The 26,415-nt window shown below is 40.9% G+C and overlaps 2 protein-coding genes across 2 annotated transcripts in view; both read right to left on the bottom strand.

Annotated features, from left to right (window-relative positions):
• The window catches only part of A1CF (APOBEC1 complementation factor), a gene marked incomplete at its 3' end in the record, with an annotated part of 115,661 nt that extends 90,801 nt beyond the window's left edge, over positions 1-24,860 (bottom strand). Inside the window, exon 1 of the mRNA XM_081268095.1 lies at positions 24,828-24,860. The remainder of the gene's footprint in view (positions 1-24,827) is intronic.
• Positions 2,145-4,448, bottom strand: LOC308633915 (RNA exonuclease 5-like; the record flags this gene model as incomplete). The annotated part of the gene is made up of 1 exon (XM_081267296.1): positions 2,145-4,448. The coding sequence occupies one exon, from the start codon at positions 4,446-4,448 to the stop codon at positions 2,145-2,147; it is 2,304 nt and encodes a 767-aa protein (XP_081123422.1).
• Positions 24,861-26,415: the final 1,555 nt, after the last annotated feature.

The raw sequence follows: 26,415 nt of genomic DNA, 5'->3' as shown, positions 1-26,415 counted from the left end.
AAGGCCAGTCTATTGCCCCCAGGGTTAGCATTTACCAAGAAATCTACACACAATGGGGGTGAGTCATCACTGCAAGAAGGCAGCTTAACGAGCTTTTCCAGGTTCTCACAAGAGGGTGGAGAATTTCCTTGGGAGGAGGGGTGACAATATGGCATAGGCCGCTCCCCTTCCCGACTTGTCTACCGAGTGTTCCAGGACAGGAGCACTTGGTGCGGGACCCAGAGGACCAGGCCAGGCATCAAAAGGGTCTAGGAGGCCATTGACCGCGTGATGCTTTAAGCCTTTCTCCTCCTGGGCAGTGAGAGGACTGACTCGTTGTGACCAAAGTCGCTCCTCACCAATGGCTTCCCAATACTGGTCTCATACTTAGTGTGAGATTGCCCCATCTTTTCGGGGAGACCCCTACCTCGAAACTCGCTTGGCTTGGCTTGGCGATACTCTCACTTTGGGTGAACAGACTTCTTAATGCCCCACGTTGGGCGCCAGATGTCGGGGTCTTTAGCCCCACCCCACCCCACCCGCTTCCCTCCTGACCTGCGGGAGAGATTGGGAGAGCACGCCCCGACCATGAGGAACCAAGAAAGGAAGGGCCGACTGACCGCCCCCCTCCCCCACCCAGCCCTCCCCCACGGGAGGACAATCAGACAAGCCAGGGAGACCAGTCAAAGCAGGATCTCAGTTTATTGAGAAAACACACAGCTAATACAAGGCACGGGAGCCAATCAGGATAAAGGTCAGCAGGGTGGGGAGAGTTCAGGTGTACACCCATCTCGCAGGCCATAACGGGAGGACCCCCCCCCCAGCTGTCCAGAGGGCGGAAGGGTTCTGAGCCTATCCTAGAGGTCATCTGGTTTTTCCTCACAACCCAGGCAGCGCCTTCTGGATGATCCCCAGGCGCTTTCTTAGCCACAGGTGGCCCCAGGACCCACCCAGAAGTGGGCAGCAAGTTCGGTTTTTCCTCCTTTCTGATGCAACATGCCCCACATGTTACATCGTGCCCTACGTCTGTGTTTCCTTTTTCTTGCCATCATTGTCAGAAATTCAGGGAAGTCAATTTTGCCGTTACCACCAGCAGCTACTCCCTTAATCGCATCCTGTAACTCGACTTCTGTGGGATTCCACCCAAGAGACCATCTCATGACACTTCCCAATTCCTTTCTTAGTATAGTATAGTTCCATCCCCGTTCCTGTCAAATAGTGGGAAAGCTTCTTTGAATTCTGCAATCTGCCCTTCAGCTAGATGGTCAGCTGCTGGCTCGGATCCCCCCTGGCCCCCGGGGCTTGGTGCCGGCCCTGGTTTCTTGTTGTGCACGTCAAAGAGGCCAGTTCCCAAGGCCTTGAAAGATTTGTGGTGTCTGTTTTCATATTCAGCCTATAATGGTCATGTGGGAACGTCCTGACCTGCTTGGGTCTGATAAGGTTCCTGGTTGAAGGCTTAGTATGAGTCGACAAGGACCACCTGCTCCCCTCCGTCCTTGCTTCCGCCTACCAGTAACTTTCCATTCTGTCTGAGAGAAATATATAAGTATGAGCTGAGATAATAAAGTGAGAGTCTCCCCCTGGATGAAGAACCTTGGTGTCCTGTGAATTCTTTTAACCCCGACGTCTCCCGCCGGACTCGGTCCATTTCGCCGCGCGTGGCAGTCAGCCACGCTGCAAGGATTTCCAGTATCCGAGACTCAACCACATAACCACTGGACTCATTCGCTCCACTCAGATCCCACACTTTTAAAATGTCACATAGCATGAATAGAACTTTAAACGTCCGAAGATATCAAACACGTTTACATTTATTTTGGTTTAATTATTATAAGTTGTATTTATTTTTATATATATTTCCTTTTCAATTGGCACATAGTAATTGCACTGACTCATTGGGGCACAGTGTGGCGTCTTTTGTTGTTTTAGTTTCCCGCTCCCCCACCCACCCTGTCTTAAGATGAGGAAGGCTTGAATTTTAGGCATTTATTGAAAACTTGCGCATGCCATGTAAATGGATTAGACCCCTTAGCCGGCACACCAACTTCCCACACAAAGCCGTCCACTGAACCAAGAGGCCCAGCAGTCTTTGGGGAAGCTGCAGCCTGACCCGTCTTCTCCACCATCGCCCAGGAAGGATGAGAAAAGGCAAGTGGTGAGCCGACTCACAAACCCATGCTTGGGCCGGTGCTTTCCTCTTCTTCATCTTTTATTCCCATGAGTCCCAGGCCAGAGAGGGATCCATGAGGGCTAGTGGTTCCTGGCAGGAGGATGACGCAAAGGGTACCCGGGCTCAGGCTTCGGTAGAGCCTTCCAATCTTGCGGCCCCAACGCCGGGCTGCACTCGCACTCTTTGCGTTTTCCACCTTTAAATTCTGCAAGGTCTCCCGCTCCGAGGGAGGAGGTCTCACTCTCAGACCTGCGGGCCTTCTTGATTCAGGTGGTGAGCTCCTAAGCCACGCGTGCAGGTGCCTGGGGGTTAGGGCCTGCCTGCCTTTCAGCTTCCAGTCCTTGCCTGTGAGGACATGGAGGGCCCTCTGGGCATTGCCAAAAGTTTTGAATTTCAGGAAACAGTATTTTTCCTGTCTTCCGCTTTGAGCATCTGGAGGCACGATCACAGCTTCCAGGCCACCAAAGAGGCTCGGCAGTTCCTGAATATGTCCTACGAAATCTTTACCTACTCCAGACAGATAAATGGTTCCTCGGTTCTCAGAATCTCGTTCCAGCTCCTTAACGAGCGTGTCACAATCGAGAGTGAGTTCTGTCACCGGTCTCTGTACCTTTATGTATACACCTTCCACAAGAAGGCCATTCAAGCACTCGATGGCCAGCTGGGCAGCTTCCAGGACTTCATACTCTATAGAGAGATGAGGCTGATGCGTTTCCAGAACGGCAGTCATTGTACGAACTGGGCCAAAGCTCCTAAACAGCCTCTTCAGAGCACTTAGGTCCCAATCTTTGCTCAATGGCCCAGCATAGATAGTGGACATCTCTGTCCACTTGATCCGCATCCTTCGGTTCACTTCCTCAGTGAGGAGAGGTGAAAAAGGCTCCAAAGAGAACCGAATAACGCTGAAGGGGTACAGGCGCACTTGCCTTCTGGCCTGCTCAAAGACCTCTCTGTTGGAAAGGCACTTAATAGTCTCACAATCTTCAGGAGACGGGAGTTCAATATCGTCTGTCTCTCGGGATACAAAAAGGAGCTTGTGATGCCCCGGATCGAAAGATCTTAAAGCACCTCTGTAGGTGTACTGGAACTTTTCTCTGACGTTTCTTGGGTCTTGGGCTCTCCACAGCGCCTCCAGATTGAGTTCTGCGACCTTCTTTGGGCCATACTTGAGGAAATACTGAGCCAACTCAAGGGTCGCGGCAGCGTCCTCTGTGGGATCATGACCGTCCCTTTCCGAACGTTGAATGTCCTTCCCCAATACAGCTTTGGCTAAGAACTTGAGCTTGAATCTTCTGCCCCGCTCTCTGGCATAAAGCAACGAGGTGTCGATAACATATGGATGGATCACGTTCAATGCTCGGAGATCCACGTCTAGGGAATGACCTACCAACACCGCATCAGGAGGAAGCAGTGCTTCTAACCGCCTCTGAACGTCTTTCAGTTTCGTCGTCACCGGCTTAAGCATCTCCTCTGTGATCCCCGAATAGCAGGTGGCGTAGTCCACAATCTCCTCATCGGGTTTCACCAACTCATCCATGAGACACGAGCCTCCTTCGGCAACCAGTGAGATGCGGGTTAGTTCTCTCCCCTTGGACGTGATGCACATTTCTCCGTCCAGCCCAAAGAGAGGGCTGTTCTCTGTGACAGACGCATCACATCTGGTAGTTACAAAGTTCTCACAGTCGGGAGAACCTTGTAACGGGAAGTCAAATGTTCTCATTTCCTCCTCTGTCAGAAGGCACCGCAGCAAGCCCACCTTCTGAGAGCCATACTTTTGAATGACCGGGTCATTCTGCAGGTCGACCTTGGGTTTTGTACCGGCAGATGGTACAGATCCTCCCATGGTCTTAGGCAGATATCCAGCCGTTTGGTTTGGTAGCCCGATAACATCAGCTAGAAAAGTAGGTGATGGAGGAGGCAAGCGGAATTTGTGTCTGAAGGCTTTTCGGAGAAATCCAAACTCCAAATAGAACTTGTAGAAGTGGAGTTGACTCATCCCTTGAAGGATGACAACCACTGTTCTGCTCAGTTGCTTTCCGTACAGAAGCTGGCACCACCTGGGTCTCTCAATAAAGGGTGCAGCCAGAACTGCGTACCTGAGCAGCTCACATAGCTGTTCGTGGGTTACTTCACAGTTTTCAGCCGTTACGATGCCAGACAACCGGGCTCTCTTGGGCTCGGGATGCCTGTCCACGAGATCCAAACGGGGTATACTTGCCTCGGGCGTCCCCATCAGCCAGTCGGGGACCCGTCTCCTCTGGCTGTTCAGCCTCCGGGTCTTCTCCTTCTCGGGCTCCATGATCCCGTACTTGAGTCCTTGTTGTGGGACGCTGTCCTTGGTGTAGAAAGCTGTCCCTGGCATAGAAAGCTGTCCTTGCCTTGATGCCAATCCAGCGAGAGAAAACGTTCTTGAGAAGGAAAAAGGATGGCTTATTGCTTGGCCAGCGAAGGAGAAACGATGGTTCTCACATCAGCAGGAGTAGAGGGTTTTTATACAGGTGATTCAGAGAAAGTGAGATCAGGGAGGAGAGATCAGGAAGGAAAAGATTAGGGAAAAGAGAACCCAGAGGAGGAGACCAGGGAGGGGGAAAAGAACAGGGAGGAGAAGTTTAGGGAAAAGAAAAACAGAAGATCAGGGAGGAGAAGGGTAGGGGAAAGAAAATCAGGAGGACAAGGTTAGGGCAAAGAAGATCAGGGAGGAGAAGGTTGGGAAAAAGGGAAACAAACTTGGAAGTTTCAAAGCGACAAGGGATGCAGTCAAAGCATCCAGTGAACCCCTGTTGCAACTTCAATAAAATCTTCCCTTTGTATTCCAGCCTATTGCCTTTGGGGGACCTTGACTGTGGATTACCTTCCAGTAGTTTCATGGTTTCTTTACCCAGATTCCTTAAGTTCCAGGGAACAGGACCGTGCCCTGTATTTTGTATTTCCTCAGAATTCTGCTGTATACGTAGCAAAGACTTGAAAAAGAAAAAAAAAATTGAAAAGCAAAAATAACTAAAGGTCTTCAGTGTTTCTGTACCCCTACAATCATGAGTTCCCCAACATTACTGTGAAATACAGGGAGCAGATAAAATTGACCTAAGTTTGCTAATATGGGCTTGAGGCCTCTGTAGGTAAAATGACTACTAAAATAAAAAAGAGGATGACAGCCCAGCCGCTCTGGAGGCTGAGACAGGAAGATCGTGAGTTCAAAGCCTGCCTCAGCAACTTGGAGAGGCACTAAGCAACTCTGTGAGACCCTGTCTCAAAATAATATAAATATGACACAAAATATGGCTGGGGATGTGACTTAGTGGTTGAGTGCCCCTGTGTTGAATTCCCTGTACCAGAAAAAAAAAGAAAAAGAAAAAAAAAAGAAAGAAAGAAACAAAGGATTACTGTACAAGAAAACAGGTCTTTCCTACCAAAGTCTCGTTTTGTTTCTCTTTCATCAGAACACATTAAGGGGTACTTTGCCATTTGCCCCGTAGTGTGAATGGGTTCATTGATCTTATTGGGTTGTTTTCAGTGTGGCATCTTAATACTTGTGTTCCAAGGTAATGATCAGATCAGGGTAATTGGCATATATGTCACTCACACATGTATCACTCCTTTGTTTTGGGAACGTTCAAAACCCTATCAGGTTTCCCCCTTCCAGTACTGAGGATTGCACCCAGGGCATGGTACATACTCAGCAATTATTCTACCACTGAGATACACCCCCAATCAGGTATTTTGAAATATTTAATATTGTTGTCAATCACAGCGATCCTACCAGGCTGTGGAATCCTAAAAGTAAGTCATTTCTCTTATCCAAGGGCACTCCCCATACCTATTAACCATCCTCTTGCCATGTTCCCTCCCCTATGCCCTTCCTGGGCTCTGGTAACCACTATTCTCTGTATTCTGTCAATTTTATTTTATTTTATTTATTAAAATTTTTATATATGACAGCAGAATGCACAATTTTTCACAACTCTGGTTCTAGATAAAGTATATTCACACCAACTTATGTTTTCATATGTGTACTTTGGATAATGATGTCCACCACATTCCACCATCATTTCTAACTGCCTGCCCCCTCCCTTCCATTCCCATTCCTCTCCCCTATCTAGAGTTCATCTCTTCCTCCCATGCTCCCTATCCCAGACTTCTTATATCAGAGAAAACACTTGGCATTCATTTGTTTGGGATGGGCTGACTTCACTTAGCATCATCTCCTCCATCTCCATCCCTTTACCTGCAAATGCCATGATGGTATTCTCTTTTATTGCTGAGTAACATTCCCTTGTGTATATGAACAGACTGGTAGACCAATGGTACAGAATAGAGGACACGGAGACTAACCCACTAAATTACAATTATCTTCTATCAGACAAAGGTGCCCAAAACATACTTTGGAGAAAAGATAGCCTCTTCAACAAACGGTGCTGGGAAAACTGGAAATCCATAGGCAACAAAATGAAACTAAAACCCCAGTCTCTCACCATGCACAAAACTCAATCCGAGGGGAACTAGGACCTAGGAATTAAGCCAGAGACCTTGGGTCTATCAGAAGAAAAAGTAGGCCCTAATCTTCATCATGTGAGATTAGGCCCCAACTTCCTTAATAAGACTGTTATAGTGCAAGAAATAAAATCAAGAATCAATAAATCAGATGGATTCCAACTAAAAAGGTTCTTCTCAGCAAAAGAAAAAATAAGTGAGGTGAACAGAGAGCCTACAGAATAGGAGGAAATTTTTACCACACACAAATCAGATAGAGCAGTCATCTATATATATATATATATATATATATATATATATATATATAAAGAACTCAAAATTCTTAATACCAAAAAAACACATATCCCAATGAATAAATAGGCCAAAGAACTGAACAGACATTTCTCAGAAAATGATATACAATCAATCAACAAATATATGAAAAAATGCTCAACATCTCTGGCAGCTCTTAAGGATAAAAACGACAATAACTTTTCGCAAGGAAGTGGGGGGAAAAGGCACCTTCACACATTGCTGGTGGGACTGAAAACTGGTGTAGCCAATATGGAAAGCAGTATGGAGATTCCTTGGAAAACTCATAATGGAACCACCATTGGATCCAGGTATCCCACTCCTGGGTTTATACCCAAAGGCCTTAGAAGTAGCATACTACAAGGACACAGCCACATCAATGTTTACAGCAGCACAATTCACAATAGCTAAATTGTAGAACCAACCTAGATATACCCTTCATTAGATGAATGGATGAAGAAAATGTGGCATATATACACAATGGAATATCACTCACCATTAAAGGAGAAAAAAAATCATGGCATTTGCAAGTAAATGGATGAAGTTGGAGAATAAAATGCTGAATGAAGTAAGCAGACCCTAAAAATTCAAATGCAGAATGTATTGTCTGATAAAAGGATGATGATTTATAATGGGGATGGGGTGGGGGGGCATGGCAAAATAGATGAGCTTTAGATAGGGAAAAGGGGAGAGAGGAGAAGGGAGGTTTTATGCTCGAAATCTGGACCCCCCAAAGACCACCAGAGACCAAGACCAATGTAAGCAGCAAAGAGGTGTCTATTGTGAGGTAGCTGGGTCCTCTGCGCACACAGCAACTGGTGATACTAAGGAGCCCGAGGCCAGGGTTTGCAGCAGTTTTATACATTCTTTGGAGAAGGCAGGGACCCCCACATACATCATAGCATCTCTTGGCAAATCATCACACACTGTGGGAAAATCAAATAACAACTCTAAAACATGATTAGCACATTCACTGGAGGGAACAAGTTGGGTATGATGATTGGTTACTACAAGAGGGGGATTCATTTGAACTGATTGGTTTATGCCAAGAGGGGTGTTCCTGCTGAACTACATGGTTTCCCAATACCATAAACTACTGGGAGGGTCATCTGGCATCCCAGGTATTTCCCTGTCTCATGCTGATTGGTGGCTGCTAGGGAGTTGCTAGGGGTCCCCACCTAGCCTGACTGAGTCAGGGACACATGGCCCAGCAGATCTCTCCTGTTATCTGTAGATAAACAAGTTAGCAGGGTGGGAATGTGCCTAAGAGTGCTCTATGGGTTTTTCTATAAACAAAGGTCATGTCCCTTCCTTGGACAGGCTTTGCTCTGAGGTAGAGCCTGGTTTTTCAAAAGCAGAAATAAAGAGCCTGCAAGACAGGAATAAAATAAACGGATTTATGACAACGAAGCTGTAGGGAATGATGTAATGTGGGGCATGTTGCATCAGAAACAAGGAAAGAAAAGAAGAGCCCAGAGGAGGAGACCAGGGAGGGGGAAAAGTACAGGGAGGAGAAGTTTAGGGAAAAGAAAATCAGAAGATCAGGGAGGAGAAGGGTAGGGGAAAGCAAATCAGGAGGACAAGGTTAGGGCAAAGAAGATCAGGGAGGAGAAGGTTGGGGAAAAGAGAAACAAACATGGAAGTTTCAAAGCGACAAGGGATGTAGTCAAAGCATCCCGTGAACGCCTGTAGTAACTTCAATAAAATCTTCCCTTTGTATTCAAGCCTATTGCCTTTGGGGGACCTTTACAGTGGATTACCTTCCAGTAGTTTCATTACCCAGATTCCTTAAGTTCCAGGGAACAGGACCGTGCCCTGTATTTTGTATTTTCTCAGAATTCTGCTGTATACGTAGCAAAGACTTGAAAAAGGAAAAAAAAAAGTGTAAAGACAAAAATAACTAAAGGTCTTCAGTGTTTCTGTACCCCTACAATCATGAGTTCCCCAACATTACTGTGAAATACAGGGAGCAGATAAAATTAACCTAAATTTGCTAATATGGGCTTGAGGCCTCTGTAGGAAAATGACTATTAAAATAAAAAAGAGGATGACAGCCCAGTGGCTCTGGAGGCTGAGACAGCAAGACTGTGAGTTCAAAGCCTGCCTCAGCAACTTGGAGAGGCACTAAGCAACTCTGTGAGACCCTGTCTCAAAATTATATATATATATATATATATATATATATATATAATATATATATATATATATAATATATATATATATATATATATATTATATATATATATATATATTATATATATATATATAATAGAAAATATGGCTGGGTATGTGACTTAGTGGTTGGTTGAGTGCCCCTGTGTTCAATTTCCTGTACCAAAAAAAAAAAAAAAGGATTTCCTTACAAGAACCCAGGTATTTCCTCCCAAAGTCTAGTTTTGTTTCTCTTTCATCAGAACATATTAAGATCCTGGGTCTAACAGAAGAAAAAGTAGGCCCTAATCTTCATCATGTGAGATTAGGCCCCAACTTCCTTCATAAGACTGCTATAGTGCAAGAAATAAAATCAAGAATCAATAAATCACATGGATTCCAACTAAAATTTTATTTTGTAAGTTTCAAAGCGACAAGGGATTTTTGCTTTCATAGATTGGTGAGAGCATGCATAATTCGTTCTTCTGTGCCTGACTGATTGCACTTAACAGAGTGTTCCTCAGTTCCATCCAGGTTATCACAGGCCCTTTATTTCTTCATGACTCCCGAAAGAATCAATTTTTCTCAAGGAGTAAGTGTTCAATGAGAAACCCAGAGGTTTCATTTGAGGTTATTCTCAGATATTATCTTCTGAAAACATGAAGTGAAGCAAAAACTTCCTTGGACTACAGAAAAGAAACTTGGTCACTGTTCCTGCCCTCTTCTCTTCCCTTTTACTCTTGTGCCAAGGCATTCTGGGTTGGTTTCCCATCTTCTGGCTCTTACACAGGACTTACCTTCACTGTGTTATTCATTACATTGTCTTATACATATGTTTGCTTGTCTTTGCTCCACCACACTGTATTTTCTTTGATATGAGCAACTGTGTGTTTTATTTTTGAAGCCCCTGCTCCATAACTCTAGGCATTTAACACCTCATCTAAGAGTTTCTTAGGTTCAAGATCCCGGAATGATCCAGAGGCGAGAATTGTTCATTATCAGTGCAGAACTATGTGTTTCAAAAGTGTTCAATGGATATGGGCCAGTTCAGTGATTTTCTGATTTCTCTTTAGCTTTGGTGTGCTCAGCAGAAATACGCAGTAGCATGTTTAAGAAATCATTCATAGACATGGATCTTGCTTTCCTTGTTTGGCTCACTCCCAATCTTCTTTTGTCCCCAAATTATTAGGTAATTACCCACTTTAGGCAACAACTAGCAGCATAGTCCACTATTTGCAAAATTCTGATATGAAAAACAGATTGTGATAAACCTAAATTTCACACACACAAGAAATAACTCACAGAGCACTGGGCTTGCAGTAACTGACTATACCAGAGATAGCAAAACAGGTCAGTGACAAATTTAGGTTCTGATTTAATCAGGTAGCCTGGAAGGCAGCCAGCATGTCAGGAAAGCTCAGAGAGAGCATGTTTTGTCCTACCTCCCACTCTGGGTTTTTAACCTTCATGGGCTGAAAAAATGAGGGTGTGAAATAAGCAACTCTATGAAAGGTTCTGAGGATTTGAAAGTACTCTTAGCATGAGGTTTGCCACTGTTGTGGTTTAGATATGAAGTGTCCCCCAGAGGATCATTTGTGAGGCAATGCAAGAAAGTTCAGAAGTTAAATGTTTAGATTACAAGAGTGTAATCTAATCAGTGGATTAATCCACTGACATGGATTATCTGAGCAGTAACTCTAGGCATGCAGGGTGTAGCTGGAGGAAGTAGGTCACCTGGTACATGCTTTTGAGGTTTACATTTTATGCATGATGAGTGACTGTAATATTCCCTCTCTCTCTCTCTCTCTCTCTCTCTCTCTCTCCCCCTCCCTCCCTCCTTCCCTCCCTCCATCCCTCCATCCTGGTTGCCATGTTCTGATCTGTGTTCCTCTGCCACACCCTTCTGCCATGATTGCTGCCTCATCTTGGGCTCAGAGCTATGGAGATGGCCAACCATGAATTGAATCTCTGAAACCATGAGTCAAAATAAACTTTTCTTCCTCTGTGTTGTTTTGTAAGGTCTTTTGGTCACAGCAATGAAAAGCAATGGAAAAGCTAACTGGAACGGCCAGCTTTCTACACATCATACATAGCCAGAGAGAGACAATGCCCTGGCACTGTGGCCTACATGGTGGGTATAAGCTCAACTAAGGCTCAGGTGAAGTTAATTTTCTTTTCTCACCAAACCTCCCTTAGGGCTTTAGATTCCCCACTCCCATATCTGTCTTTCTGCTCTCTCAAAGTTGTGAATAGGATGTGGGATCAACTCATGATTAAACATCCTAACAATCAGCTAGGTCCAGAAAAAGTCCATCAGGTTTGATTTGTATCTTACTACACACGTGGAATCCTCAGGTGGGGTGGAATGTGAAGAGGCTCTCCTCTTTATGTCTACATACTCTTTCCAACACCAGTGAGTGTGAATCACTCACAACTCCCACAAAACTGGGTCCTCAGTTCACTACTCTTCACAGTATCACCAGGGGAAATTTGGTTCTTCCTTTGGATGGTTTTAAATTTCAACCTCCTTTGCTCTATGTCTCTCTCTCTAGGCCCTGCCTCTTCTGTGATATCAGCTGTCAATCATTCCGTTCTATCTCCTGTCCCAGGGTGGACCTTATGTTGGTGCTGAGAAAGATGTTCAGACTCCAGGGACAGCATCAGTGTGATAATTAGCTGTTTTCTGCCATCTTGGGCATTGTTTTAGAGTGATCTTTGTGTCTTATCCTTTCTTTGCTCTGAGTTGCTTTACCAAACACTCCACTTTTGCTCTTTGAATGTCCTGGGCCCCAAGAAACAGGGAGTGGGTTTGTAATAGGAATTGACTCTTCCTTTCACCACACACGTGGACCTGACTTCTTGGCTGTTCCTTTATATATGAGATAATCATTTTATCTGAATGTCATTATTTGGCAGTTTTATCTAAGAAGTATAAATATGCCTACAAAGATAATCGATTGAAGGAAGATCTAGTCGGCCTGAAATTTTTGAAATATATGATTGGGTCTGATTTTGGAGTTTTGTCTTGATCATCAAGCTTATTATTCTGGTTCTCATTCCCTAAGCCTCTGCTAATAACAGGCTACCTCTTTCATCTGTAGTTAATCCCATTTCACTGTAAAGGATGTCTCCACACGGGGTAATGCATTTTCATTTTATGAGAGATGTCAACACTTTAACATAAAGCCTGAAGGTGAAAGATCAGAATTAAATGAAAACTTGATGCAGATTTTCATCAGACCTGCAATTTTGTACCAGTTTTTGCACACTCTTAGCCCTGTTACATTGAGTATTTCATACAACTGAGCCTTAGATTATGAAAACTGGAGATAGTGATAGCTACATCCCATTATTTAAAAACCACACAGTCTAGTGCTTATCAGTGTTAACTGTGCAGAAGAATCGTCTAGAGAACTTATTAAAACACAAAATGTCTGGGGCCATGTCCTGCACAGATGGTGCTTAATGGGGCCTGAGAATGTGTATTTCTAATAAGACATCAGGAAAGGTTGCTGATAGTGAACCACACTTGGAATACTACTGACATAATTGTTAGTAGTTCTTAGAACTGGCTGTGAAACAGGATCATGTACTTGTCTACAAAATAGATTCTTAGGCTCTGTCTGCAGAATGTGATTCTATAATCCTCAGAAAGGCCTGGTAATCTTTTAAAGCCCCCAGAATTTTTTTTTGTCATTGTTGGTCTATATACTCAATTATATTGTATTTTTGATAATTTAATCTATTTATTTATTTTTGGTGCTGGGGATTAAACCCAAGACTCCGCACATGCTACACATACACTGTGCTGCTGAGTTGTACCCCTACCATTTGATAATTGTAGACTTACAGAAATCTTACCGAAATCATACAGAAACTTTGTATATACCCCCTTAACTAAGGTTAACATTTTAAATAATCTTAAAGCAATTATTAAAACTGAGAAATTGACATTGGTACAATTCTATTAACTGAACTGATACACTCAGTAATACCCATTACTCAGGAAATTCTGACATGACCAGTCTGTAGCAGGCTGAATAATGGCCCCCAGAGATGTCTGTGTCCTATGTCCAGAATCTGTGAATGCCAACTTACATGGCAAAATGGACTTTGTAGATGTGAATAAATTAGGGATTGTGAAATATAGGCATTGTTCTTGGATTATTCAGATGACCTTATAAAACCAAAATAGTTATAAAAATAATGAGTGACACAGAAGGAGTCCCATCCGGAGGAGATGCAATGTGATGGCAGAAGCTGAGAGCAAAAAGACATTGTGATATGTCAGAAGCTGAAGGCAGCCTCTTTAGCTGTTGGACAAGGCAAGGAATCAGGTTCTCCCCGGAGCCTCCAGAAGGAATCAGCCCTTCCCCAACACCTTGATTTTACTTATAAAAACTTATTTTGGACTTCTCGTCTTGAGAACTTTAAGAGAATAAACTTGTGTGTGGGGATTTATATATATCTCCATTAAGTTTATGATAATTTGGTACAGCATCTATACGAAACTAATACACAGTACATATGTAGTGTTGTAGAAGCACTGAGCCTCAAAAGGATTGTTGAAGAAATTCAAGAAGAAAACTCATATGAAAGCAAATAGATTTATATTGACATATATGCAGTAGGGGCTCAAAAAGGGTATTTTGGTTACCTAAAATAACAAAGGCAAACATTAAGACAGCTGTATGCTTTCCCAATTGGTGGGGCAATTTTCTGAGACAGTTTGTTACCTTTATTAGGTAAGATTGGAAAAGACAAATATCCTGGGAGGTTATATGTGGCTCTCAATTTGCTCTCTGTCCCAGTGTCCTCTGTCATGAAGGCCATTCAAGAGACTATAATTTCCTATAACAAAAGCTACCTGATTCTGTGGTTTATGTTTTTCTTATCTTCATAGGGAATGGAGTTACTAGTTACTTTTACTTAAAAGACACCACATGCCTTTACAACTTTGCATCAGTGTGCTACTCTATCTTATTTTGAGTTAGATTTTTTAAAAATAATGTTTCCATTTGGATTCATATTATTTTTTTAGTCTCTACTTTGACTTTCCCTTTCACTCTTTCTTTTAATTTAATCTTTATATTTCCTCTTTAATGTATTTTAATCTTTTTTCTCTATATTTTAGTTAACTGTTCTGATTCCTATTTTCTTTTTAATACTTTTATCTCTTTTGTTCATTGTATTTTTCTACCAATAACTTTAGTGGACAAATAGCATATTATTTTTGTTTTGGTATAATTCTCATTTCTATTTTCCTTTATTTTTATTTATTTTAATTTTCTAACTTGTTTTTATAATTATGGCAGGAAGTCTGGTCTTTAAGGTATAGGGGAACAACTGCACCATAAATGGAACATTGTAGGCTCCTTGCTCTCTATTGAACCCTGCAGGTGTTCCTCTTCATAAAGGTCACATTCTATTCAATTTTTTTTTTTTTTTGCTCACATACACACACATCTCACTAAGTATATGTCAGAAGGACTTTTGAAGGACAATCTCTAATTTCTCTGAAAAATGGCAGTGAGAAACAAAAATGTTCTCTAAAGTCATGAACAAGCACTTTATCTCATGTCTTTGAGGGAGCCGTGTACAGAACAGGGGCAGCCAAGATACCTGAAGCTGTTCCGTGGAGGACTGACATGGTTTCTTCAGTGCCTCCCAAAACTGACATTCTTCTCTTGGATGGGTCCAGAAGTATTAGAAAATTCCAAATGTTCTCTGAAAACTCCAGCAATTGTTACAAATTTTATTTTCACAAGCCTATATGAGATTTAGACTCTTGACACATTTCTTCATATTGAAGATTTGAGTCTGTATCAATCTGACTTTTTGGTTGTGAAAAACAATCTCTAGTTAACCAAGACCAGAGAACAATTTATTTGAAATATATTAGGGAAAGTTTCCAGAAGGATTTGGGAAATTGGAGAACTAGATTCAAAATGCAAGCAGGACCAAAGGAGACTGGGCATTAAGAATTCTAATCCAAGTTCACACCACAGAGGTAAGTCTAGTTAGGAAGCGGGGATTGGAAGTATCTTCCCTAGCACATCAAGGTCAAGGCCTCTGCCCTCAATAACTTTAGAACTGCATTGGCATCCCTCTTTTCCCATACCCTAAGATTCAAAATCCCTTGTATGAGCATCAGCTGCTCCATTCTTTTTTAAATATTTTTTTTAGTTGTAGATGAACACAATACCTTTATTTGTTTTTATTTTTATGTGGTGCTAGGAATTGAACCCAGTGCCTCACTCATGCTAGGTGAACGCTCTACCACTGAGCCACAACCCTGACTCTCAGCTGCTCCATTCTTAGTCAACTGCTCTTCCTCTGATTTGCCTGGAGAAAATATCTCCTTTGACTTCTATTTATAGTAAAAGAGGAAAGATGCTTAAATGATAGGCCATCAAAAAAATGCTACAGATGTACACTACAGATACTCCTTCCCCTAACCAAGCCATGTCTGGAATAGATTCATCTCTGCTTTTTATGCCATACTGTGCCAGCAGCTCTCAACTCTTGACTAGTTATAAGTCTGACTTCTTGAAGTATTGTTTTTTGAAATTTCTTTTCTATAGATGCTTAAAATAACTTTTCAAAAGGGACATTGCTTCTCTCTCTTTTCTCATAGGATCATATATTCTGTGAGCTGGAAGTAGTCTTAGAGGTAGTGGTATTTATTCAGTAAGGAGATTTGGGGGCTACAAAGAATGGAATACCCCAATGAAAATATTTTATACAATCAAAAGTGGTTCAATGACTTTTAGGGTGGTAACTAAGCAGCTAAAAATGTCATGGCTCTGGCTCAGATTCTATTTAACCTTCTTATCTTCTACATCATGATTGCCCTAAGACTTCTCTCATTCCAAGAATGAAAACTTCCAAAGACATGCAGAGGGAAATCTATTTTCAGTAACAAAGGAAACCTCCCTCATAAAGCTCCATGCAGAAAAAAAAAGTTTCCCTTGTCCAAGACTGGTTAGGTACCCGAGTCCTAGTTGAGTGAGATGACATGGGAATGAGAATCATCGTTGCAGAGAGATCATTCATTGTGGGAAATGAGCTACACTAGCAAGGAGGAGGGGAGAGAATGACTCCTGGCAACCAACAGTGTTTGCTCTATGTCTAACTAGCACTTGACTTTTGAGCAAAGGGAGCCCCACAAGAGTCAGGCCAGTTTGCCCAGTGATGAACCCAATGATGGAGCCAGGGAACTTAGTTGAGAACTCCTGTTCTGTTGACCATTCCTATGACTTTCAGTTTATTCCTATCCATCCATCATCTGTTTATGAAGAACAAAAAAATATATATTTACTTTTCAAGTTTTTCATGCCATCAAATACATCATTATCAAATAAAGTACCTGACACAGCTTCATAGCCTAGCTGAATCTGTGGAATCATGAGGGATTTCCTAAAGGCATTTTACACCGACATAAATTTTATTCTATATCTTCTATGGTATGGTTTCTTGGATCACTATGTATTGTATGCAAGTCAGCAATTTGCCCATCTACAGTAAAAAAAAAAAATTCTCTGAATGATTAAAATTAGGGCAAACAAATCGTCAAGAGGAAGAGGAGGGAAAACACGGGGAGATAGATTTAAAGAGTCCAGGTGAATTCAGGAAGACCCCAAACTATATTATGAGGCATGGCCAGTCCAGCCTTGTCAGTTGAAGAGGGGACAATCTAGAGGTGCTTGGCTCCTCTCGGGATGCCTGTGAAGGGCATTTACAAATACTCCACCGCCTCTGCTCACTTGTCTCTGATACTCAATGTTCCAGCCACAGAGTGCCAGGCAGATGGGGGCTGTCTGAGCACCCTCTTATCATGATTGCCATCAATGTGGTCACGAGAGTGGTTCTATGTGGATCACATTTTGTTTCAGTACTCATTAGATTCTGAAGGTTGAAAGCCTACAATGGAGGTGAATAAATAGATGTGGGAGGCAAGAAAACAATGTAAAGTGGATTTGAACCTAGAAAAATCTATAACAATTGGAAAGGAGATGGAAAGGAAGGGCCGATCATACTTTATGAAAACCTACAGCTATTTTATGTTACAAATACAAAGATTGGGTCTGTTAAAGGAGATTTCATTTACTGTGGGAAATGAGCTACACTAGCAAGGAGGAGGGGAGAGAATGACTGTAAAAGCGATACCCCTACATCATTGTATATATTCTGTAATAGTGGATCCTTAGTATATTGGCAAAGGTGAATTGTAGGTAAAGAGAAGCAACAGAAGAGTTAGTCATGTATTCACTCACAAAGATGCCAATTATTTCCAAGCTACTTTTTAGAGATGAGTCTATGCAGAATATTTAAAGAAACTGATCTCATGGCAATAGAGAGCAGAGAGGCTAGAAAAATGATGGGGAGAGGGGTATACAGAGAGATTGGTCAAAGAGTACAAAGTTACAGTGGCTAGGAGGAAAAACTTCTGGTATTGCATGATAGGATGACTAAGGTTAACAATATTGTGTTCATTACTTCAAAATAGCTACAATAGAGAACTTTGAATGTTCTCACCACAAAGAAATTATAAACATGTAAACTGATAGATATGCTTAATATGCTGGTTTAATTATTACACAATATATATATATCTATCAAAACATCACATTATACTCCATAAATATGTGTAATTATTCTGAATCAATTAGAAAAAAGATATTTAATTGCCTGTCTCATCCAGACTTTTGGAAACTTCTGTTGTATCCAGATCCCATATAGACAGCCCTATATACTGATACATTGGTATTTTCTGGGCTCAGAAAATTGGGCTGGAGGAAGATCTTGCCCAATATCTGCAATGCATAGTCAGCATATTTTATGGCATGACTTAAAGAGATGAATTACACCAATCAAAGTCTGAGTCATATACTTTTCATTTTTCTCTCCCTCTTTCATATTAAAACTGAAGAACCAAAATTGATACTAGTTGGTTATGGGAAAAGGGCTAAAACTTTATGACATAGAGTTAGGGCGGCTGGCCACATTGAGCCACGTCCAACATAAATTAGAAGAAGCAGTTGATTAAGATAGCAGTGAGTGAATACATGACTAACTCTTCTGTTGCTTCTTTTTACCTACAATTCACCTTTGCCAATAGACTAAGGATCCACTTAGAGAAGTTAGAAGTCTTGAGAGAGATGGAGAGTAACATCTACCTTTGGCTATTCTAGTTTCCAGTAAAAATGCCACTGAATTACCACCAAGTTTTCATTTTGTGTCCTTGGCCCAGGAAATATTTGTGTTTTTATCATTAATCCTGCTTTGTATTATGGACTGAGGGATGTGACTCAATTGTAGTGCACTCACCTAGCATGTATGAGGCCCTGGGTTTGATCCCTAGCTACATAGTGAAAAACTTAAAAAAAATCCTTCTTTATATTTATGTTAGTTTATAACCATGCGAAATGAAAGATACTAGGTAGCCATATGTAGGCATAGCCAGAGAGTTTATTGCTGAAACTGCATATCCTGAGCTAAACTTTATCCTCTCCCAGAATCCTTTTTAAAAAATGACATTCCTGGAAAAAGCATTTATATATTTATATATTCTGTAATAGTAGACCCTTGTTTATTGGAAAAGGTGAATTGTAGGTAAAGAGAAGCAACAGAAGAGTTAGTCATATATTCACTCACAAAGGTGCTAATTATTTCCACGCTAATTTTTAGAGATGAGTCTATGGAGGAAGCAAAGTACTGAAGGGGAAAGTAGGGTTGATGGATTCCAGAAAGCCAACAATGAGGACTTCGGCATTCTAAGTAGAGACACCAAGCAGGACAAAAGAACTTACCACTGAACTATTGTCTGGAAAGATGGAATGGAGTTAATTTACTACCCTCTGTTCCTAGCACAATGATTGGCCTCTAGCAGACACTCAACAATTTTGAAAGAATTAATTAACAACAGAGAACACAATAAGCAGGGCATAGTAATATTTGACACATCTGAGAGACCCCTGGAAGACCTTTAAATAAACATTGACCTCATAAATTCTCTCATGTTTTCTGTTCTTCATCAGCCAAGTTTGAATGGCAAGGAAAAACTGTATAAAATGTCAAACCACAGGTCAAGGACTTTATCCACTTCAAAAATCATTTTTCTAACCATTCAAGTAAAGTAATAGTAAATAAGACTTTGCTTTTCATTCCCACTTCTCCTACCTCAAGTATATAGAGAGATAAAGTCTCCCCTGAGACAGAGGTTAATCTAGGCTGTCCTGCAAATAACATAGTAATAATTTTTCAGAGCTTTGGTGTTCTTTGCTTATAAAACCTTAATCTAGGCTGAGAAAAGATAGCAACAAGTTTTAGTAGTATTATTAGCTCCTCAGTGCAATCTCATGTTCTAAAATTATGATTCTAAAATTACTAGTACAGAATTTAGGACACTGATGAGCTTTCAGGTCATTCCTCCCTCCCGGATTTAGAATTCTTTCTCTAAGAAATATCAGCAGCCCAGATTTCTGTAAGAAAGAAGATGGTTTTGGCTGGATTTCAGGTATTGGTGTATTAAAAAATGAGCTCCGTTTCCTATAAAAATAGGGTTTATATCTGTCCAAAGAGCAATCTTATTTATGTCTGTTTATTAAATCAAGACCCATTCATTTTAGGAATGTAAGCTCAAACTTACATGAGGGGATGTGTAAGGAATAAAAGAAAACCACAAAACTTAGCCAAACCAGGTTGATTATTAACAATCGACCCCATGAGTCCATACACTTAGATGTGAAATATCTTGGCAACCAGAAGAAAATAGGATAGAATTACAAAAGGACAGAATTTCGTTTTTAAGAGGGATTTCAACTTCAAAAGCTTACCTGGGGGTTGAAGGTAATGGTTGGAATTGTGGGAAAAGGAAGCCCATCACTGAAGAAGATTCAATAAATAAAAGGATGATTTTTTGAAATCATCCAGTATTACAATACAACAAGCTATTAGACTTTGGGGGATTTTCCAAGATTCTAAATTCTCTATGACCCAAAAAACCAAGACATTTTTAGGCTGTAGACTCTATGGAGCCAGAGGACAAGGCTGATAAGCATTTAATAGCCCTGAAGAGTTGTGAGAGGAGATGGTAAAACATCAGAGGCTGAGGTGGCGTTGTGAGCAGATCAGATGAGTTTGTTTCAGTGTCTCCTTTATGGAGAGAAGTAGCTGATTAAGGTCAATTGCTCTCTCTTCCACCTCCAAACGTAAAAGCAAAATAGAGGGCATAGGTATTAGGCTGAATTATAGTAGGATTGGGGTCATCTGGTCTTCTTAGAACAACTATAATTAAATCTTAAGACAGTTCGAAATGATTGCCTCGTTAGCTTATTTTTAATACAATAATTCCTGGAGCCAATGAAACAATGAGCAGTTAGTCTACTGCAATCACTTGGGAATTTCCCAGCACAAGTATCCCTTGATCAGGTAGTAATAACCTTGCCCACCTGAGTGATGTTTATACTTAAGGTGGTCTTTCCCGCACAGGTGCCAAATTTTCCATCATCCCTGATGATTTAGCTGAGACCCTTATTTCAGGCTGTGATTTTAAATCAAACAAACTCTCTAGACATCTATGAAATTGCTTTTGGGCATCTTGATTTCTGCTTTTTCTGGCTTTTACAGGGCTTCTAGTCACAGAAAAATTCATTTTAAGCATGACTTTTATTAAGATAAAGATGAATATTTTCTTACATGAATGTTTGCCTTTTAAGGACATATACAGTGGCCAAGAAACCTATTGACTAAATGACAGAATATCTACGCTCAAGTGAACTGATAAACTCACATAACCCAACAGCTCGTGAGGCCCGGGAGGCTCACTAGTTACTGCTTTTGGCTTCCCCGGAAGGTGAAGGAATGACTGAGAGGGGGAGACTTGCTGAATGCCTACAGAGGTCTAGCCACTATGGAAGGGATTTACCTCAGTGATCTCAACTGTTCCTCGCGACAACTTTTGAAGGGAAGGGATAGCTTTGATTTAGAGATGAAGAAAACTTGGGTCTAGGGAAGTTAGGTGCCTTGCTAAAGGTAATATAAGATGGCAGTTGAAAAGAGCTGGGATTTGAACCTAGATATGTTTTTCATCTTTGTTCATTTATCTATTGATTCTGAGAGACGTACTATGTACCTGGATCTGGGAACATAGTCATATAGGAGAAGATAAGCTTTTGCCCTCATGAACTTTACATTCTAACGAGGAAGACAGACAATCTCAACAATCGCCACCAGGTTATCTAGGGCCAGGTATACATAGAATTGTCAGGAGATTGGATTTTGTTCTGACTATGATGGGCAGTTACAGTGTTTCCAGTCAAGGGTGACACAATCTGATTTCTAGCTTCAAAAGATGACACTCTGGCTGGTCTGGGGGGAGCTGACTTGGGGAAACAAAGGAGAAAGCAGGAGACAAGGTAGGAGGTAATTGCTTTGAAAGTGAGAGGTGAGAGGGGCATGGATTAGATTGGTGCTGGGAAAATTGTGAGATTCAAGATGGGTTTTCTACATTGTGCTGCCATCATTGTTTTGTTACTCTAGTGCTCTCTCAACCAGTTTGGTCCTTGTCTTTGTCTTTTTGTGACTTATGCCTCTCGTCCTCCTACTGAATGGAATAGTAGATGACTAGCATATTGTCCAAGGCGAATACAGACCTGGAAGAGTTAAGACATTTTAGGACTCAGATCCTGATTTATATATATATATTTAGTTGTCAATGGACTTTTTATTTTATTTATTGATACATGGTGCTGAGAATCGAACCCAGTGCCTCACACATGCTAGGCAAGTGCTCTGCCACTGAGTCACAGCCCCAGCCTAAGAACCTGATATTTTTATTAATTGTCTTTTTATTGTTCTGCATTGGATTGTTGGTTGCTATACCCTGGACTTAAGATTTTAATTTTTTTTTTTTGGTATAATTTTAGTTTCCAAGTCTGTTTTAAGGCCTGGAAATACAAACCTTTATTTGCACTGTGATTTCAAAACAGACCAAGATAGCACTTAGATTAGAACTTTCCAGGCACCAGGGAATCTGAGCTAGTCATTGTTGGCCTGAGAATGAAATGTGCTCATTAACAAAGAAAATTGGAAACTAGGCGGCCCTTTTCCATTAGTGCTTTTCTTTCTGAAGCATTAATGGGCCTTGCTACTGCTCCAGAAACTATTAATAATTCTACCCTTGGTGTCCAGATATGGTACTACTGACTCACCATCAGTAGGGCATGAGATTTAAAAAAAAATTTTTTTAGTTGTTTAGAGAGTGCGGTGATGGATATTATATTAATCAAAGTTAGTTTAGTTCTGAGTTAAAGAAACCAGCCTGTGCTAATTCAACAACATCATCAACAATAAATAAGCAATTTGTTATACAAGCATGCTTTATGTAATTGAAGGGATAGAATTGCAGCTGGTTCTTGATTATCACTGGAGTCAGAAATCAGGAAACCATCAGGGAATCCAGGTAATTTTTTCCATCCCTTTTTTGGTCTCAGCTTTGCACTGCAGTCTGTTAAGTTCTCATAGTGGAACCAAGCTAAGTGGATCAGGCCTCTAGGGGACCAGACCTTTGTCTGTGGCCACATTACTGCCAGCCTTTCCCTCAATGAGTGATCAATTATCTCAATTTTGGTATTGAAAGTCTTAAAAAACTGGAAAGTTTAGTCATCTCATAGGTTGCAGTATTGCATGTGAAGTGTGTAGTTTGCATGTGTAGTTTGGAGTGCAAATTCAAATTGAAAGGGACTGGGAGCAGGAAAGAGCCAGACTGAGTCTACTTCACAATTGTCGTCACAGTCTTGCCTGGTGTGAATTCAAGATAATTTAGAAATGTGCAGATATAACTGACGTCTTCTAGGAAGTAATTACTCTGCCATATTTTTGTCATTATTATGTCACCTCCATTGCAACAGGTGTAGTTCCCTAACAAACAAGAGGGAGCTGTTTTGAGGCCAAGACAATGAAATAGCTGTGGTTTCCATGTGTTTTCCATGTTAGCAATGGTAAGTCTCCTTCCAGAGCTGTTTGGTTTTGCCTCCGTTTCTCTCTATTCAGAGGTAATGGAAACAGTAAACTCTGTACTGTGGTGAGCTAGTCCTCGTTTTCCTCTCACCTTCATGAAGTCAGATAAATGAACTTACCTGCTATCACTCTCAGTTGTCACTTCACCATTCATTGTCACCGAGGGAAGGTTAATTGCTACTTTCTCTGAAGGTGGAAGATGAGACTGGTTGACTGTCTCTGATCCTCTGGTTTATGACTTCCTGCTGCCACAGAATATCCTCCCGGCCCCAAGTCTTAAGGCTCTCCCCTTTTACTCTTAAGTGTTATCATTAGATCCAGAAATTATTCAATTTTATGTGATCCTATTACTTTAAAAACTGCTGGGGTACTAGCGTTTCTTATATTTACTTACATTATGTTAGAAATACTCTGAAAAGTAAAACCTCGTACTGATCCTGAACTTGCTTCAGCTTCACATTGTCCTAAATGCCCAGAGTGAACACACCACACCTCCTACTACTGGGTCACAGCATAGCCAGGGCAAGCTGCAGATAATTTCAGAATTCCTTAATTTCACTCTCCAGTCATTATCTCTAGGTTTAGTAAATTATATGTTACATATATGCATAGACTATTTTTTTCAAATTGATGTTATATATTAAAGTTTTTCTTTTTGATGGGAAAACTTGGGAACCACTGGTTGATAATAGGAATTCGTATCCAAATTCAGCCCCTACACCATTTTTGTAAAACAGTTTTTTTTTTTTTTAATAACGGGGCACACTCATTATATTTACGTATTATTTTAGTCTACTTTTATGCTGCAGTTGCAATTTTGAGTAGGTGCAACAAAAGATTTATGTCCGGCAAACCTTTAAATTTTTATCTGATCATGTGGAAGATTTTTCGCACTCCTGACACACGGGATGAAGTGAATGTTTTCATCAGCTTTTTCACCTCTGTGATCAAAAGACCTGACAAAAACAGTTTTAGAGGAAGAAAAGTCTGGAGCTCCCAGTCTTAGTCCATTGACGTCCAACTCCATTGCCCTAGACCTGAGGTGAGGCTGAACATCATTGCAGAAGGGCATTGTGAAGGAAAGCAACACAGGACATGGAAATCAGGAAGTGGAGAGAGCTCTCCCCTCACCAGGAACAAAATATAAACCCTAAAGTTATGCCCTTAGTGACCTACTTCCTCCAACCATGGCCTACCCACCTACAGTTACCACCCAGTTAAACACTATAGGTGTTAATGCACTGTTTAGGTTAGGATTTTCATAACCCAATCATTTCACCTCTAAACTTTTTTGCATTGTCCCACACATGAGCTTTTGTGGGACACCTTATTACTGAAGCACAACAGTGAGATAAACCAAGATTTGCTGAGGACCTACCTTATGCTAGGCACATTGTGAGGCAGGTTCACATCTATTTTACATTTAATTTGATTTATTTACAAAGTTGTATCTTGTCTCTAGTCCTCATTGGACAATTCCTTATAATTTCCAGAATAATATAATGGATTTTCTCTAGATCCGTATCTTTGCATAGATTATCGCACTTCAATGAATTTCTTTCACCTTCATTTTTCTCAGAAAACTCCTCCTTGCTTTTGATATACATCTCAAAGATCACTTCCCTTGGATTTTTTCCTTGACTCTCAAAGACAGCATTGCTTTCTCATCTTGATTCCTAGAATAGACTCTGCACCAACAGTTTATCATAGAGTTATATAATTTTACCTGTGAAAGGATGTTGGATGTGGATGTTGAATGTTTCTCTTTTGCTGGTGATAGGGTGCACAGCAGGGCCTGGAAATCAATTCAATAATGTTTACTGAACATCTATTCACAGTGTACTGTGATCTTATCTTTCTAGAGTCTTTCTAGACCAGATGCTGAGACAAAGGCTTGGGTGGAGACAATGTGTCTGAGAGTTGATGTCAGGTAGTACAAGTGAAGCAGGATGGATATCTTTTATCTAAACCATAACACCCTTCCTAAAGTACTTGCTCCTATGATGCCAGAGAAAGCCCTTAGACAGAGAGTCATTCCCTTGAGATACGAAGTTCAACATGCAGAAAAGTGTCCAACACAGTTGTAGGCAAAGCCCAAGTGAGCATAGGATTGTACAAGGAGAATCAGCCGTATCTTGAGTTCATTTTTAAAAATATCTTTAATATCAGTAGCAGCAGCACCAGCAGCAAATAGATATAATTATATATAAATTATATATAAATACATATAATTTGGATATATGTCTCCTTTCTGGAAACCTATGTTGAGCTTCTTTTGCTTTTTTTTTTTGTTTGTTTGTTTGTTTCAGTATTCTATTAGCGATTTTATTTTTAGGTTCAAAATCAGAAGAGATCTTGATGGGCAGAATCATAAACATATAAATATTTGGTCAGTCTTAGTAGTAAGAAATGATAGAGAATGTATAGCACTGTCCCAACGGGTGACTTCTTAACATATTTTAGTGTGGCTAATAGAACTATAATTAGTTTTGGGGTTCTTTCACAGTATCTCTGTTCTTTCACAGTTGTAAAATTGCATTTCAAAGTATGAGAATGAGAACATCACCATTATCAGTATACTGAATATCAAAATGTGTGTGTGTGTGTGTGTGTGTGTGTGTGTGTGTGTGTGTTGCTGGGGCTCTAATCCAGGGCCTCACTCATGCCAGGGAAATGCTGTGTCACTGAGCTACATCCCAGTCTCATCTTTTTTTTTTTTTTTTTTTTTTTTGTAGTTGTACATAAGCAGCATGTCTTTTTTTTTTTTTTAGAGAGAGAATTTTTTTTAATATTTATTATTTTTTAGTTCTCGGCGGACACAACATCTTTGTTGGTATGTGGTGCTGAGGATCGAACCCGGGCCGCACGCATGCCAGGCGAGCGCGCTACCGCTTGAGCCACATCCCCAGCCCAGCATGTCTTTATTTTATTTGTTTCATTTTAATGTGGTGCTAAGGATCAACCCAGTGTCTCACACATGCTAGGCAAGCGCTCTGCCTCTGAGCTCCAGTCCCAGCCCCCCATCTACCTATTTTTAAGTTGATGACTTTGTAGAGCTTTTGGAGACTGTTATCAGCAACTTGAATTTCTTAACTGATGGCTTCAACTCTTTCATAAAAGATTATTGACTTAGGAAAAATATTTTTTAACTCAAGTATGAGTTATATTGAAACTTTTAAAGTGTTTTCAATGTTTCTTCAAGAAAATCTATCACCTATGTCAATTTAGTCATTTATTTTTACCCTCTGTAACTTTCACAACTTTCCTCTGATAGAAATGACAAAATAGTACAGTATTTTTTTTCTAGAAACTTT

The sequence above is a fragment of the Spermophilus citellus genome (genome assembly GCF_964194105.1).
Source record: "Spermophilus citellus genome assembly, chromosome: 15".
Lineage (NCBI taxonomy): Eukaryota > Metazoa > Chordata > Mammalia > Rodentia > Sciuridae > Spermophilus > Spermophilus citellus.
The sequence above is the reverse complement of the archived record's forward strand: the minus strand, read 5'-3'. Positions and strand labels throughout refer to the sequence as shown.